The sequence below is a fragment of the Sciurus carolinensis genome, chromosome 5, assembly GCF_902686445.1.
Source record: "Sciurus carolinensis chromosome 5, mSciCar1.2, whole genome shotgun sequence".
NCBI lineage: Eukaryota > Metazoa > Chordata > Mammalia > Rodentia > Sciuridae > Sciurus > Sciurus carolinensis.
The window spans coordinates 82,656,573-82,674,828 of NC_062217.1; the positions used below are offsets into that span (position 1 = coordinate 82,656,573).

The window sequence follows — 18,256 nt, forward strand, 5'->3', positions numbered from 1 at the left end:
CTCGGGCACACAGGATAGGGGCAACCAGTGGGAAGGTGGCTGGAGCAGCATGTGAAAGGAGTGTCTGGGGCCAGGCTGAGAAAGACCCAAGCTAGCCAAGTAACCACTCAGCCACTGCTCTCTCTACCCACCTTCTGCTTTGTGAGCACGGTGCCTCTCTAGTTTACTGGCTTGAATTCTTCATCATAATCTTGATCCTATCTGTATTTAGAGAAGAAAATCTAAGAATCCAGTATATGAAATATAGTCACATGGTTGATTTTCAGAGTGTTTATTACCCCCATTGTTGCAAACTTGTACAGTAATTTTTTTTCTTTTTTTAGTGTAAGCATTTGAGGCTTTGCTTACAAAATCCATTACTCCCCACTACACAGCCAAAGTGGTGAGGGAAGGAGAGGACTGAGGCAGGTAGAACGCAGGATGGAGGGCCTGGGATGGTCCAGGGCTGCATGCAGGTCTGTAAAGCTCCTGAGATTCCAGCTGAGATGGGCTGGGAATAGAAAATGCACCTTGGATTTAGCAGCATATAAAATAGTTTAAAAAAAAAAAAAGTTCTTTAGAAAGTAGGCCTGTCCATGGAGAGTAAAGTTGGTAGAAATGTAGATTAGCAAGTCCAAAGTCAAGCAGCACAGCCGTGCACAGATTTCTCTAGCCCTTCCTCCTTCTCTCTGCACTGGTTTTCTTCCTCTGACATCTCTTTTGTTAATCCTCCTAGGAGATTGGGGTTTTCTGAAACCATGTTGACTTCATCCTCTTTCTTGCTCCAAGCTTGAGCTTAACCTCCACATCATCCTTGGACTCCTTTCCCTGGTGCTTCACCTTGTTGCCACTGGCTCCTGCTAACCTCATTTCTCCCAGCTGGTTTCTCTAGCTCCAGTCTCCTCCCCTCTCCCGGTCCTTCCTTCACATTGCAGCAGAGTCATTCTTTAGCCCAGCCCTTGTCACCCTTAATGCAGTCACCACAGTTACTCTCTTGCCATGTCCCAGGTGCACGTCAAGGATGCTAGGAGCTTGATACATTTTCTGTCACCAGATTCTTCCAAAATGAAGCGAGTGAAACTCAGAGAGAGTAAGTTGCTCAGGTCCAGTCCTGTGCCTGTAGAGGGTTAGGGCTGGAATTAGCTCAGGCCTCAGTGACTCTAATACCTCCGCTCTGTATGGCATCAGCAGACCTCTACTCAAAACCTGTCCCTCCCTGCTCAACCTAAAAGAGCCCCCCATGGCTTGCTCTAGTCCTGAGAGCCTCCACAGTGAACTGCTCACCATCGCCCCCCACACTTTTCAGTTTCATCTTTCATTCCATGTATGAATGAATACCATGGGAGATAACTCCCAAGACCCCAGTGGATGCCTGAAACCACAGGTTGTATCAAACCCTACATAAATATGTTTTTTTTTCTTATGTATTCATACCTATGAGAAAGTTTAATATATTAACTTAGCACAGTAAGAGATTAACAATAATAACTAACAAAATAGAACATTTATAACCATTGTGTATTATAATACTATTTAAAACATGAAATGTTTTTCTGGAATTTTCTATTTAATATTTTTGGACTGTGGCTGACCATAACCTGGGAAATGGTACTGCAGATAATGGGAGACTTCTGTACTGCCATCTGTGTAGCATGTGCTTCAGATTCCACTCTTTTTCTCTCAGTCAAAAGCCATCTGAGTAGCATGAATAAACAGCCACCACTTCTGTTTTTCTGTCTCGAGTTTTCAGTATTGGGTTTTATTACCTTCCTCCTGAAATCGCCATCCTCGCTTACCAGAGTACTAGTCCTGGCCTCTTTAGGACAAGGATTATCCTTTGCTTAACTGTGTGTCCCCAGCACCTGCCACTCATTCCATTGCGGAAAATAGTAATGGAGACATCTCTCAGCTTGTACAGAAGCCTATCAATCTCAAAGAAGAAACATCTCCACTCAGTGACAGATGATTAGTTAGCATAGGTGAGAGGATCCCATTGTCTCCATACAGAAAATCTTAACAGCAAGGTGGTGAAACCAAAATTCTGTGTGCATCCTTAAAAGGTCTGTCTCGGCCAGGCACGGTGGTGCACACCTATAATCCCAGGCGCTCAGGAGGCTGAGACAGGAGGATGACAAGTTAGAAGCTAGCCTGGGCAACTTAGTGAGATATTATCTCAAAATTAAAGATAAAAAGGATTGGGTATATAGCTCAGTGGTAGAGTACTTGTCTAGCCTATGTTCAGTCTCCGGTACCACAAAATAAATGAATATATAAAAGACCTGTCTCTTTTAGTAAAGATATCATGTAATTCCTTGTTCTGAGATGTCTAGTCCTTTCATATGTGGACAATAGTAAGAATGACTCTGTGGACTTAATAGTAGTATTGCCTTGCAGACAGAAGCAGAAGACTTTTAAAAAGTGATCACAATTTTCGTTTTCTTTACCTCCTCTAGCATATTACCATATTGCTTAGAAACTTTATATCTGTATTTTTCTATTTTGAGGCATAAATTTTCGACTAAATCACACATAATTTACCTTAACTTTCAAAATAATTGTGTTGGCAGTGCTCTCTGAAGTGTTCCACTTCTCACTTAATGGAACCCCTGACTCCACCTCCTCAGCATCAATTGCTACTTCTGGATTAATAAATATGTCAATAGGTGTTTTCTAATGATTTCTTATTTCAGGAAGATGAAACTGATAATTTTCCTGGAGTATGTTATCAAAGGTAGTTTGTCATTTGAAAAACTTTTTGTTGTTGTTTTCTGTGTTTTGTTTTTAGCTTTGCCTTTTCAACCATTCTCCCCCCTGCCCTTCTCTTTCTCTCTCTCTCTCTTTCTCTAGTTTCTTCAGATGGAGGTACTGAGTCCTCTGCCTTAGTCGATGACAACGGTAGCGAGGAGGACTTTAGCTATGAAGAACTCTGCCAGGCCAACCCTCGGTATCTACAACCAGGCGGGGAACAACTGGCCATTAATGAGGTACCAGAATTCCACAAAACAGTGGCATATATTGGACACTGGGTTTGCAGGGTCCAGAACTACTTCATATGTTGCTGTCTGATTATTTTTTGCTAAGCATTTTCTAAATCCTAGAACTCTGATTCCCATTTTGGGGTTGGGGGTGTGGGTCAGTGGTAGAGCACTTGCCTAGCATGCACAAAGCCCTGGGCTTAGTCCCCAGTGTGAAAAAATTGGCTAGGATGTAGCTCAATGGTAGAGCATATATGAGGCCTTGGGTTCAATATCTAGCACTGAAGGGAAAAAAAGTGCACACAGGAACAACACTGGTTTTTGGAATTGCCAGACAAACAGCTGTGATCAAGCTTTCCAGGTAACTGAAACTTATCCTTTAAGTAATTAGAGCAGTAATCATTAGCACTCAGATCTTACTTTTCAGTTTATGAATGCACTCCCCTTTCATTAACTCATGTAATTCTTAACTACAATATAAGAGGCAAAGTTAAGAGTTTTTATCTGTACTAATAAATGCCATGAAATGAAGAGGTAGCTTTGGTAGCAAATGGTAGAGCTGGAATTAACCATGTATTTCTCACTCCTGATCTGATGTTCTTTCTACCATGTTGCGGCTTTAGCAGGCACCTCAAGCTTTGGACACTCTTAAGCAGAGTGTATGGAGTGTAACTTAAGTCTGTTAGCCTCCCAACAAGATCTCCTGTCATTATTCTAAACATGATATGAGCCAAGTATCCCTAAATGGAAACCCCAAAATGTGTAACTCTTTAAGCAATAACATGACATTCAAAAAGTTTCAGATTTGGGGTTTTTGAATTAGGATTCTCAACCAGTAAAGACTTTGCAAATGTTCCAAAATCCAGAAAACTCAGAAACCTGAATCACTGCTGGTCCCAGGCATTTTAGATAGGTCTGTATGTCTATAAGAGCTAAGGGACACAGAATCAACTGCTCCTGTGCCCAGAGAATGGATGAGCCATTTCTGTTCTTGACTTTTTCATTAACTGTTACATATCCCAAAATCATGCCATTGTCTTTAGTTGTAGTGAACTATGAAGTTGAATATTGAATTGGGAATTAGTATGAATAATATGCCTCTGGGGGGAAGGTATGTGGAACTTCCAGTAACATACACAATTAACATTAGGAGGCTTGGCTCTGACATCTAGTTTGTCTGCTCAGAAACCTAATATTCCAGGTATCCAAGTTTTTTAGCTTAATTGATCTGGAGTTAAGTGAGCTATTTATACAGTCAGTCCCCAGTTTACAATGATTCAACCTAACCTTTTTTGATTTTACCATGATGTGAAAGCAGTACACATGTATTCAATAAATAATAGTACTTTTAATTTTGAGTTCTGCTCTCTTCAGGCTAGGAATTCAGACCATCTATCCATTTTTTCATTCATTCATTCATTCATTCATTTTCACTTTCATTTTACAGTGTATTACTTAAGCTGTTTAACACAGCATGAAATAGATTTTGTGTTAGGTGGTTTCACCCAACTATAGACTAACAGGAGTATTCTGAGCATGTTTATGGTAGGGTAGGCTAAGCTATGATGTAAGGTAGGTTAGGTGCATTAAATACATTCTGGATTTAGGATATTTTCAACTTACAATGAGCTTATGCAAAGGATACAATGGGGTATATCAAGTGGCATCCGTACATCTTTTAAAAAGTGGATTTGGATTTTCCTTTAAGAGCAGATCAGAGATATCCACCTGATACTTTTTCCCCAGTATGTTTTCCCCTATTGATTTTTGTATAACAAGTGAAAGAGTAGAGATTGACTGGATGTCACTATGTGTCTGAACAAGAACTTGGAGAGGTCAGTGTCACCAGGAGAGCCCAGCAGTTCCCTTGCCATCTTGCCCACCCATTCTCAGCATTAAGCCTGTCCTCCTGTCTCTGTTCCAGCTGATCAGCGATGGCAGCGTGGTCTGCGCAGAAGCTCTCTGGGACCATGTGACTATGGACGACCAGGAACTGGGCTTCAAGGCTGGGGATGTCATCCAGGTCCTGGAAGCCTCTAACAAAGACTGGTGGTGGGGTCGGAATGAGGATAAGGAGGCCTGGTTCCCCGCAAGCTTTGTCAGAGTAAGTGTGTGGCCTTTGGTCCTTTTCAGAAGTATCTGTGGGGGAGCAGCCTTTCAGGCAGATCTCACCCTTTATCCAGGTCTAGTTCTTTGGTAATTGTTTTTAATCCCGCACAGCAGTCAAACCTGTAAGAAGTTAGGTTAGTCCAAATAAAATTTTAATGAAGGTAAACAAACTATTTGGCATTGCTGCTGTTTCTTGAGCTATGCTGGCAGGGCCGTGGCTCTGCTAAGGACATAACGACATAAGCTGGGGCCAGGCTGCCCTCATAACCAGCTGGTCACAGAGAAGTTGGAAGCCAGGGAGGTCTTCTTCACCTCCTCCTTCCCCATATAACCTGTCACCCATCACCTGTGTGTGCACTGCAGCTTCGAGTCAATCAGGAAGAGCTGTCAGAAAATTCTAGCAGCACACCTGGCGAGGAGCAGGAGGAGGATGCCAGCACAAGCCGTCATAAGCACTCTGAGAACAAGCACCAGATGCGGACAAATGTCATCCAGGAGATCATGAACACTGAGCGGGTGTACATCAAGCACCTCAAGGACATCTGTGAGGTAAGGTGCAGGCCCCAGGACCTTGTTGCGGGTCACAGCCTGAGGTTGCAGGACATGGCCCCACCTCCCCCAAGTCAGACCCTCACATGCACACTTTTCTGCACTTCTCATTTCTCCTCACCTCTGCTCCTGCCCATTGGCCCCTGCACAGATCTATTAAACTACCTACATTGCTGAGTTTAATGGGCTGTGGCTATTTTACCTGCTGCTGCAGTCAGTCCTTATTTATTCATGTGTGTATGTATGTATGCATGCATGTACGCATGAACTTACATATACAGAGAGATGGGATCTCACTATGTTGCCCAGGCTGGCCTCCAACTCCTGGGCTCAAGGGAGCCTCCTGCCTCTGCCTCCTAAGTGGCCAATCTTCTTTAAAGGGCACTCTGCAGCTTTTTCCATCAGGACTTTTTCCATCCATAACTCCTGGGAGTATTCAAAGTGATTGACCTCTGTGGAAGTCCACAGTCTTTTTAAGTGAAACCCACTTGCCTTTACAGTTGAAGGTTGTCACTATCTCCAAGCCCTCAGCATCTAATCAATGACTCATAGATGAAATTCAGTCATTAGACACAGATGAAAAAAATTTAGTTTTATCTGGTAATGTCCTAGGCTATATTCTATGGTGTCATGATAGTCTCCTTGGCAGTCATTTCATTTTATGGTCTTTTCCTGATTTCAGAGAACTGAACTTTAGCAGATGTGAGTCTGAAAGGCTCCTTTCTCCCATATGGTTATTTGTTCTTGTGAATCTTGTCTGAGCATTCTGCTGAACTCTGACTTGCCCGGTCTGATCATTCCGGCTGTCCTAGCTGTGAATGCTGAGATCTGCACTATCAATTCATCTGTGACCATTCAGCACTAGAGACGAGCTAAGTCAGAGTATGGTCCATTCTGTAGTTAGACCAACCAGCCACATGGACCTACTGATATTTTGCTTACTTGTGCCAACCATCTTATTCTGTATCAATGTGTGGTGAAAGCAGTGTCTTTAAAGTGACATTTAAAGACCACCATATATATGATCCAGCTATCCCATTCTTTGATATTTCCCCAAAAGAACTAAAATCAGCATATCACAGCAGTACAACCACATAAATGTTTATAGCAGCACAGTTCACAATAGCTGAATTATGGATTCAACCCAGATGCCTCTCAGTAGATGAATGGATAAAGAAATTATGGTGTATGTATACAATGGAGTTCCACTGAGCCATTAAAAAAAAGAATGAAATGATAGCATTTGCCAATAAATGAATGGAAATGGAGAATATCATGCTAAGTGAAATCAGCCAAATTCAGAAACTCAAAGGTTGAATGTTTTCTCTCATGTGGAAGCTAGAGTAAATAAAGGAAAGGGGCAAGGAAGGATAAGATTACATAAGGAACCAATCAAATATAAATAGATAAGTGAAAGGAGGTCTAGTAGAGTAGCAGGAGAAGGGGAGAGGGGAGGATGGAAGGGAAAAGGTGATCATGAACTGAATTCAAATTCCATGCATTGTATGAGTTTGTTGGGATGCACCCAACTACTATGTGTAAATGTAAAGCTCTGATTTAAAAAAAAAAAAAAAATCATAAAAATTAAAGTGGTACTTTAGGAAAATCAGAATAACTGCTAACCATTGTCAAATATTTATTATGCTCCATCTCTTTACCTGGATTAACTCAGTTACTAAGAGCATTTTTATTGGGCAATCCTGTTAGCTTCCTATTGTGTATGAGGAAACTGAGCAAGAAAGTCAAGTGGCAGAGTTGGGATTTGAACCTAGGCAGTCTGCCCTAGGACCTGTACTCTGAACTCTTGCATTGTATTATTATCCTGTTAAAATTCATACCAGAAGTGAGTGGTATGTATTTTATTAAGAGGTCATTCTTGTCTATTTTAAATGCATGGTGCTGTTTTGGAGGTAGCTATTACATATATGGCCTTTTCTTCCTGTCCTACTGACTCCTACCCAAGTGATAATATAACCATGATTTTATATAAAGAGTATTAATTAGCACTGTTAGAGCAGACCTCTGATTAAAGTTGTACACGTTTTGGCTGTATAGTGACAGTGGAATCCATGGGTTAGATGTCCTTGGCGCTTTGCCATGCTTGACAGTGAGCAGAGCTGCGTTAGCTTTTCAGCAAGCAGTCACATTTGGGGTTTGACAAGGCTTCTCAGCTGTGAAATGGAATTAGGGATGGGAGAATGATTGTTTTTAAGAATTTAGAATAATGCAACAGTACTAATTTTTAAGCTCTGGTATTTGAAACTAATTTCTGGAAGTTTTAAATCCAGCCACATGAAACTTTCTGCTTTCCTTTTTGTATTTTTTTTTCCCTAAATATTTATGATGGGCTGGGGATATACTCAGATATAGAGCACTTGCCCAGCCTGTGTAAGGCCTGCAGTTTGATCCTCAGTGCTGCATTTCTTTGACTTTTCAAATAAAAAAGTTTGCTTTTGTATTTTGCAGGGCTATATTCGACAGTGTCGCAAGCACACGGGAATGTTCACTGTTGCACAGCTAGCCACTATTTTTGGAAACATTGAAGACATTTACAAGTTCCAAAGAAAGTTCCTGAAAGACCTTGAGAAGCAGTACAACAAAGAGGAACCTCACTTAAGTGAAATAGGATCCTGCTTCCTTCAGCATGTATGTCACCTGCTACTTCTTCACTAATAACATCTGGTTAAGTAATAATTTTGAAATGTGACTCCATTAAAAATAGGAGTATTTTTGCTTTATTTTGGTTTGTTACTGTTTGGTTTGCTTGACTAATTTTCCTAGACTAGAGATGTCACTTGTAAAATTAAAGTGGGTAGTTTCTCAATACCCCAAGACAATTTTTTCTTTATCTTTTTGTTCAGTTTGGGATTATATGTGGAGGAATTTCTTAATAGTATCCATTAAGTGTCTGTTACGTTTCAAGCACTATTTTCCGAGACGTCTCATATTGGCTCCTATACTTTCATCAGGTTGATATCATTTAGCTTCCCCATTTTACAGAGGAGGAAACTAAGGCCCAGAGAATAAGTGATCCAAGGTCACACTCTACTAAACAGTAGGCATGTGACATTGTGACATGAGTTTATCATTATTTACCAGTGATTGTTACTATTTAATACTAAGATTTCAGGAAAAGACAATTTTATTTCCAGCCAAAATAGGGAATAATCATAGTAAAAATGGTAATGACAGCAACACCCCCTCTTCAGTTCTTGAGTGCTGGGCCTGACACTTTCAAGCTGCAGCAGAACAGGAGTTATTCCCCCAGGGTGGCTAGACCTTACATCGCTGAGCATCATGTTTTGGTGTGAAGATGGGCCCAATAGGTGCCTGCGGCGGCTCTAGGGCACTCTGATAGACTTGTGAGGCCAGAGTAGCAAGACCCTGTAGAGGAGAAGTAAGAGAGGCTTCGTAGGTGAGGGAGCTGGCTGGAGAGCAGGCTGGTGAGCATCCGAGGGCCGGAGAGTATTGCCACTGCCACCAGAGAGGACTCTGAGCTGGGCCTGGTGATGGACTGGGAGGCGGGAAAGGGATTTATCAGAAGGGGTATTTTTGAGGAAAGTGTGACAAGACTGATTATAGGTGACAAAGACAGCAACAGTCACAATTGCCTACAGGGTTTTCAGTCTCAGAAATGAACATGTGACTTAGGAAAATCTGTTTTTTAGGGAAATAGGGGCTTAGTTTGTGACATGCTGTATTTGAGCACACCCAAGCCTACACCATCCAGCAGGGCAGGGACAGGCATGGGCAGGAAGGAAGGGCCACTCTGGAGGGGGCTGGACATGTGTGAGTGAATGCCCAGTGGCTGAGGGTCAGGCTAAGGCAACATTCAGGGACGTGGAGCAGCGCCCAGGGACAGAGCCTTGAAAGCAGATGCCCTGTTGACCCAGGAGGAAGGAGGAAGGGAGGGAGCCCACAACATAGAGGGAGAAGGGGAAGAACTTGAAATCCAGAAAAGTAGATGGTTTTTCAGTTTGAGGCAGGAGAGTGACATGTGAAAATCAGACCTGGGAGAGGTAGAATTATGGGGAGGAGGTGAAGGAGGCATGGAAGTGAGCTGGGTGCCATGGAGCATACTTATAATCCTGGCAACTCGGGAGGCTAAAATAGGAGGATCATAAGTTTGAGGCCAGCCTCAAACTTAAAAAATTTTAGAAAGGACTGGGGGTATAGGTATAGCTCAGCAATACAGCATCCCTATGTTCAATCTCCAGTACCCCTCAAAAGTAAAGTAAAGTAAAGTAAAGTAAAAATAAAATAAAATAAAAAAATAAAATATCAGTCAAAGTAAAGAGGACTGGGCTAGAGTGAGTTGGGTTTTGAGGCAGCACCTTCTTCTCTGACACTTCAGCTGCAAACCCAAGCTGGGTGAAGAGGGGGTGGCAGGGGTCCCCGTTCTCTCCACCTTGCCCTGACAGAAGCAAGAACTTGTTCCATGCCCATTACTATTGCCCAGGTGTGGAAGCCATTACACAATGATTGGGGTCACCTTGCCTGTCCTTGCTGCAGTGATCCTTCCTCCTTTCAGGGAGTTTCCCCTTTAGTTACCTGAAGTTTATGAATTATTTCTGGAATTTTCCATTTAATGTTTTCAGACTAAGGTTGACCATAACCTGATAAGGCTGCTTTCTCCCTCCAGCAAGAGGGCTTTGCCATCTATTCCGAGTACTGCAACAACCACCCGGGTGCCTGTGTGGAGCTCTCCAACCTCATGAAGCAGGGCAAGTACAGGCACTTCTTCGAAGCCTGCCGCCTCCTCCAGCAGATGATTGACATCGCCCTGGATGGGTTCCTCCTCACGCCAGTGCAGAAGATTTGCAAATACCCTCTGCAGTTAGCAGAGCTGCTCAAGTACACCACACAGGAGCACAGGTGAGGGAGTGGCCACGGGACCCTCAGGGCAGATGGGCAGAAATGTCGCTGCCCTGAACCGTGCCTGCCCCATCTTTCTGCAGTGGCCAGGACAGATGGGTATAAGTGGCAATCTTTAGTGCTGTTGGTTTTTAGGGGAAGGGTTAGTCATGTTTATTACTGGCAATGATTGAAATAGGGTATTTGAAGAGGCTCCAGAATAAGCATTTTTAGAAATACGAAAACATAAGGGTAATTGTTAAACTGTGCAATGAATGCATGCAGATTTTTACTGTATTGTTATTTCTTACCATTTACAAATATTGTATGAATATTCTTTCATAGTGGTTAATGAATTCATTGGTTAAGTAGACAAGCGTGACTACAGTAGTCTCCCTGAATCCAAGAGGGATACATTCCAAAAACCCCTGTGGATACCTCAAACCACAGATGCTACTGAACCCGACAGAGACACATATAAGTTATGTTCTTTCCTATACCTACGTACCTGTGAAAAAGTTTAATTTGAGGCAAAGCAAGAGATTAACAACAACACTAACATAAAACAATGAAAAATGCTGTTCTAAAAGTTACCTAAAGTTTACAAATTATTTCTGGAAATTTCCATTTAATGTTTTCAGACTAAGGGGAACTGAAACTGCTGCAAACAAAACTAGATAAGGAAGGACTGCTGAACCTGGATAAGGGGAATCACTGTACCACCCTGCAGAGTGGAGAGTGAATCGTTCTTTTGCCCTCTCTGCCTCTGAACTCTTAGGGAGAAACCAGGCTTAAAAAGGGAAGCATTTACAGTAGATTGGAAGGTGAAGAATAAGAGATGGCCACCAAACACTGGGCCTAGATCCTAGGCCTAATTTAAAGAATAAGAACTGAAGGGTGTGTGTGTGTCTGTGTATGTGTGTGTGTGTTTGTGTGTGTGTGTGTGCATGCATGCGTGTGCACGTATCTTTCTGTCTCCAGTGGAGAAACTTTCTGTTCAGTAGGAAAAGCAAACAGGGAAGTCAAGAGACAGCCACTAATTTGTGGAAGTGTTTTAAAAAAGAATGAAAAGGCACTTCATGATAAGGAACCAGGGAAAATAGATAAGATAATCCAGAAGCAAAGACTCCTTGAAAGACATGCACAGGCAGCTTCCTGCATTCCAAGGTGGAGAAGCTGTGACCTGAGTTCACACCACTCTTCAACAGTGGTTTTCTTTTTCTTTTCCTTTTTGGTCCTTAGGGATGAATCCAGGGGCACTTTACCACTGAGTTATGTCCCTAGACTTTTTATTTTTTATTCTGAGACAGTATCTTGCTTAAGTTGCTCAGAGCTTCCGCCTCCAGTGCCACTGGGATTATAAGTCGTGTGCCATCACACCTGACCAGTGGTTGTTCTCTTTTAAGGGCATTTTTCACTGAGCATTTGCAGACTTTGGCTATTAAAAAAAAAATTTATATATACACACTCCCCCACACAGACACACACATATAAGTATATATGTGAAACATACATTAAAAATCATATATAAAATGAAATTACAAAAAGCCCATTTCTGTCTTAAGTAAAACAGAGCAAAAATTCTAAAGAAAAAAAAAAAAAGAAGCCTTATATTCAACCCTTTTTCTGGGATTGTACCAAAAACTTACTTTGCACCCTTTTTTCATTTCTAAAGGCCTCTTTGGGGGGTTATTATGATAGCCCCCAAATATCATTTTTGTTTCTCCTTTCTGCTCTGCTTCTGTGGGACTACGCCTTTCTAAAGAAAGTGGGGTCTGCTTTATGGCAACGCTAGGACTTCTCACTGAGTTCAGCTGTGTTTGGTAGGTTGACAGCAGCATCTGCTTTCAAGGCTTTTTTCTCTGGGCTGTGCAGGAGGATTCTAATTCAGTCCATCTGAGTTAACCCTGTGGCTCTGTCCTGCAAATCACCATAAGAGTGAAAAGTTCAGCTGTCAGCTGGATGATTGGTTTACGTGGCCCCAGATCATCAATGCTAAGCTAAACCTGACTGTGACACTTTCAGACACCACTGTATTGCATCTTGTATGGATTAGAACTAAGGTTTCAGTGTTTTCAGTACATGTGGTTTTAGAGGCATGGGGATGGGGGCTAGCTAGGAGGATATTTTACTTTAATTCAAGTGCAGCATCCAGAAAACACTTCCTAGCATTTTCTAAATGAACACCTATTGGTGAGGCAAAGACTCTGTGAGCACGGACATAACTCCCCAATTCAGACTGTGGCTCATATTCTCTTATGGCCCTTTCTGAACAGGGAAAAGAGGAGACTTGGTGCCAAAGTTACCCTTGAAATGGTTAGTGATTTTTAAGTACTTTGTATAACAGAATTGGCTATGTCAGAATCAAAGCAATAATGAAAACTGTTCTTTCTGTATTAACAAAAATAACCCAGAGTCACCATGACTAAAACTTAGTTTTCTTGTGGCATTTACTTTCATTCATTGTGATTTCTGGGAAGTGAATGAAAACATTCTTATTCCAAAGAATTTTGAATTGCATTCCGCCAGCTCCCTTAACCTATGCAGACTGTAGTCTATTCATGGGGAAAAAAGAGAAAGGGAACAATGGCTATTATTTAAATGCTGCTTCGTCTAGACTATTAGTGTACAAATCAGGGATCCAGAGCATTATTTTGTCAGTACTCATTTGTGAGTTGAGTGTTATATGATTGAAATTAACTTCCCATTTTGCAGCGATTACAACAACATAAAGGCAGCCTATGAGGCCATGAAGAATGTGGCCTGTTTGATCAATGAGCGCAAACGCAAGCTGGAGAGCATTGACAAGATTGCTCGCTGGCAGGTGTCCATTGTAGGCTGGGAGGTAAGTGGAATATCACACACACAATACGCCCCCATACCCCTTTCTGTACCTTTAATCTAGTGATGACATAATTTGAACATCCTGTGACTGACACTTTATGTTCTTGGCTTTCAAGAATGGTCTGTGTATTTTGAGGCAGGTTGATCTCTAAGCTGAGGAGGAATTATTACCTAGCCCATATGCTACTGTGAATATTATATAATACAGTACAAATATACTATCTGATTCAGCCAATAATAATGGCCCAAAAATATGCATGCTATTATTTATTTATACATATGTATGTTACATACATACATGCTAGCAGAGACAGTAGTTAGTGCCTGTATTGTATTTACACATGTCTGGCACTGTTCTAAGCCAGTTACATCTATGAACTCATTTAATCCCCTCAACAGTCCTATGAAGCAGACAGTGTTATTTCACCCATTTAGCAGAGGAGGAACTGAAACACAGAAGGATTGAATATCTTGCCTGAGGGTATACACAGTAGAATTCAAACCAAGGCAGGCAACCTGGCTCCAGAGTCTGTGCTGGTAACCACTATCCTGTACTGTTGCTGCTAAGAATAAGCCAGCCCTGCTCAGATTGTTTTTAGACCAAGAATTCATCCTATATCCATTCATTGGTCAAAAGAACTTACTCTCCCAGAGGATTGAGAGTTTGGTGTGAGAACTAAGAAGTTTAACTGAAGTAGACTATAACAGTGAAAGTGGGAGAGAAATACTTACATTTCAAAGACCTTTTTAGACTTTCTGGAGCTTGGACAGGCCTCAAACTCCCTTAATATGTAACTGAAGAATCTGGGGCACAGAGTTGCTCCAGGCAAGTAAATAGAAGAACTATTTTGGAGTCAAGTTCTTTTGCCTCCAAAAAATATTATGTATGACTGGGATTAAAGGAAAGTAAAATCTTATAAAACAAAGGCCAGTGTCATACCAAATATCATAAAGTAACACTGGATTTTATCCAATCTAAATATTGTGAAAGTGTTTTTCTTTTTCATCTTGGACTGACATGTAGGGAATAATTTACTGTCAGAAGTTTACTAATTTGTCACTGGCAATTTGCTGCCTGACCTTTGTTTCCAAGACCTTAAATGAGTCATTATTCCAGGGAGCTGTGAGGTACCTGACTCAAAGACCCACACGAGTCTGTGGTAGCACACTGTGTCCCGGTACAGGAAAACCTCCTTGATGCTTCCTTATTCTTGGAGGATCAGTCTTGTTCAGCTATCACTTCAGATCTTGGCTAAATTTCATTAATTTAACATCTTTTTCATCAGATTGAGGTCAGGTATACACCCCAGGTAACATCCAGGTACTATAGCAGTTTTTCATTGAGTAGGAAAAGAAAGAGAAACTTCATGGACATGGGGGTAAGAAACCAAGGTCCTGCCTGCCTATGTGTGCAGACAGGCAATGGGTGATCTCTTTTCCCTTCTCTGGAAAACCCAAGAGAGACTGTACATCAGGACCCTCTTCTGTGTCCTGAACACCCAAAGGAATCAGAATTGGAAGATCTGAAAATGTGTTTTCATCCTTCCAGGGATTGGATATTCTAGACCGAAGCTCAGAATTGATTCATTCAGGGGAACTGACCAAAATCACAAAGCAGGGCAAGAGCCAGCAGCGGACATTCTTCCTGTTTGACCATCAGCTGGTGTCCTGCAAGAAGGACCTGCTGCGCAGGGACATGCTGTACTACAAGGGCCGCATGGACATGGATGAGATGGAGCTTGTGGATGTGGAGGATGGACGGGACAAGGACTGGAACCTCAGCGTGAGAAACGCCTTTAAGCTGGTCAGTAGAACCACAGACGAGGTTCATCTGTTCTGTGCCAAAAAACAAGAAGACAAGGCAAAGTGGCTGCAGGCCTGTGCGGACGAGAGACGGCGGGTGCAGGAGGATCAGGAGATGGGTGAGCAGCCCTGGACCCCCAGGGCTTATGTGCTTCTGCTTTCCAACCTCATTTTCTGCCTTTCACGTTTGCTGTGTCCCCAGCCCACTCCCTCAGAGCTAAATCCCACCATTGGGGAAAGATAAAGGATTTGCAAATTCTAAGTACTTCTGCATTTGCTCCCAAGACCAACGATGACAGGGGTGTAGTTCCTACAGACAGTATTTATTAGATATTTATGCTGGTTTCTTTGTTCCACATTTTTAGATGTTGTCTCTGTAAGACCCTGGGATGTGGTTGCTTTTATTATGCCTGTTTTACAGATGAGAACTAGAACCTCAAGGAACCAGCCCACTCTTACCATGTGGCACAGTAGCATTTAAAACCAGCTCATTGTGACTCTAGAGACTGAGCCATACTCTGGTGACTCTCCTGCAGGCCATCAGAAGTACCAGATGATTCTTGAGGCTTTCCCTTCAGCAGTGCAAAGCACTTTAAATTTACCTTACTACCTTGGTCTATCCAGACCCAGTTTTGCCTCTGTGTTTCCCCATTGTCGCCTACAGAACTATGCACTGTACATTGTAATTAAAACCCTGCTAGTTCATATTTGTTATTATACTTGTACAGGTTGAGCATTGCTAATTTTAAAATCCAAAATGCTCCAAAATTAGAAACTTTTTGAGTATCAACATGATGTCACAAGTGGAAAATTCCTCAGCAGACCTCTTGATAAGTTGCAGTCAAAATGTAGGAATACTGTATAAAATTACCTTCAAGCAATGTGTAAAAGGTTTATGAAACATAGTGGATTTTGTGTTTAGACTTGGGTACTGTCTCCAAAATACGTCATCGTGTTTGTGCAAGTATCAAAAAATCTGAAATGTGGCACATTTCTGGTCCCAAGCATTTTTGGGATTTTGGTTGGTCTTCATGGTCTTTGCTGACCTTAAGCTATTGCATGACCTGAATGGCATGAGGCTGAAGCTGCCACATCACCTTAATGATGGCAGCACCCACGGTCTCTAAACCCAAGGTCCAGAGCCCCCCAAACACACTAAGGTTGAACACACATTGTTGAATGGAAGTCGGGGTGCCATAGGGACTAAGGGCCCTTAAAGATGAGATGGAATGAAATTGTTTCTGCAGTCTAAGTTGTCCCAGACTGCAAAGATCATGGGGTCCAGGATGGAGCTCAGGGACTGCCCTGCCCATCCTCACTCATTGCTGGAAGGAAAACCAAGTCACCCCATGTCGCATGTAACCAGCTGCCATCTCCAGCCTTGACTTTGGCTTTGTTCTCACTCATGGGAGGGTTTGTGGGGTGTTGTTCTAGAGTTGAAAGGATTTATAAATCAGGTTATGCAATCCTCAGAAGCAGGAATCTATTCAGAGGGAAGAATGAATGAGGCCAGAAAGGCTGTGAACTGGGTGCTTATGGGATGGAATGGGCCCCAAGCCTCTGCCTAGAACACTGTGCCAGCCTGGGTAACTGACACATGGGCAGACACTGTAGGGGGCCAAGTCCAGGCTGTCTCTGACAGCCTAGGAGGCAGGAAATGCCAAGGGACTAGAGTATCTCCCTGAAGAAGACATCAGGGCCAATCAGGGTCAGATGCTGGGCATGGGGAGGAGTCTTATGCAGAGGTGGAGTCTGGGTCCCACAGAGTGACTCAGGACTTTTGTTTGTTGTTGTTAGTAGGAGGGTTGAACTCAGGTGGACTCTATCACTAAGCTTTATTCCCCCGCCCTTTCTATTTTGAGACCTTGGTAAGTTGCGCAGGCTGACCTTGAATTTGCAATCCTCCTGCTTCAGCCTCCTGAGTAACTGGGATTTCAGGTGTGTGTCACCATCTCTGGCTACTCCGGGCAATTTGAGAAGTGAAAGCAGAGCCCAGCTCATGTCCAAGGGGGGTGGAGCAGCAAGTGTCTGCCTCCAGGGGAGAGGCTTTCTGTTTCCCGCTTCCGGTTTCCCGCTATCTGCTTCCTGCTAGAGAAGGCAGGAGTCAGCACCAGCTGCTGCTCCTCTCAGCCTTCCATCTCTCTGAATCTGGTCTCATCCCCACCTTTTCTAGTGCTGCTTGTTTTCACCCAGTTCACACAGTACACAGACACCAGGCACCCTTGTCCCTCTGTTGCAGAACTTTATAATAAAGGACACTCAGGGCACACGGGGTACAAAGTCCAGTTCCCTGCCCTCCAACAGCAGCTTTGTATAGGTGGAATCACGACCTCACAGAATTCCCACTGCACGTAGGAAGCAAACCCTGGGCGCCTTGGCTGCACTGTCTCCTCCCAGGGCCTCCTGCTGGAGAGCGTGAAGGTGACCGCATGTGGATGTTTGCCCAGGAACGCCTGGCTCTACCCAGACGTGTGTGGTTATTCACAGCACCCCATTTCACTCTTGGTGACGTCTGGGTTTGGAGGTAATTAGGAGGCCACCCCAAGACAGTCTTTCTACTCTCAACTTTCCTTTAGATTGTGGTGCAGGTGTTGTTCTGAAACATCATCACAGGTTCTGAATATAGATCATATTTGTTTCTTAATCCAGGAATGGAAATTTCAGAAAATCAGAAAAAACTCGCTATGTTAAATGCTCAAAAGGCAGGACATGGAAAGTCAAAAGGTAAGGCTTGAAGAAGTGTTGATCCCCTTAACAAGCATCAGTATCAGAATGAGGGTGGGGTCGGGGACAGCTATGACCTTCTGTCAAAACGACAGACCCAAAGTAATTAGTGGTCACTTGGAGATGGTCTGTACTTGGTTTGTGTTTTTGTGTTGTTTGGGTTTTCTTTTTTTTTTTTTTTTTGGTTTGCTTTGTCGTTGTTTGTACTAGGGTCTGAACCTGGAGGTGCTTTACCACTGAGCCACATCCCAGCCTCTTTTTTTTTTTTTATTTTTAAAGACTGCATTTTGATTCATTGTACACAAATGGGATACAACTTTTCATTTCTATGGTTGTACACAATATAGATTCACACCATTCATGTAATCAGACATGTACATAGGGTAATTATATCTGTCTCAGTCTACTATCTTTCCTTC

General features: G+C 42.6%; 1 protein-coding gene across 8 annotated transcripts in view; it reads left to right on the top strand.

The window, feature by feature from the left end:
- Positions 1-18,256, top strand: part of Spata13 (spermatogenesis associated 13) — a 322,568-nt gene that overhangs the window by 297,025 nt on the left and 7,287 nt on the right. For all 8 annotated transcript variants that reach the window (XM_047552797.1, XM_047552802.1, XM_047552801.1 and 5 more), the window contains 8 exons: positions 2,827-2,963; positions 4,879-5,058; positions 5,427-5,612; positions 8,079-8,258; positions 10,255-10,487; positions 13,182-13,311; positions 14,860-15,232; positions 17,763-17,837. In XM_047552797.1, coding sequence (XP_047408753.1) covers positions 2,827-2,963; positions 4,879-5,058; positions 5,427-5,612; positions 8,079-8,258; positions 10,255-10,487; positions 13,182-13,311; positions 14,860-15,232; positions 17,763-17,837 — 1,494 coding nt within the window. The remainder of the gene's footprint in view (positions 1-2,826; positions 2,964-4,878; positions 5,059-5,426; positions 5,613-8,078; positions 8,259-10,254; positions 10,488-13,181; positions 13,312-14,859; positions 15,233-17,762; positions 17,838-18,256) is intronic.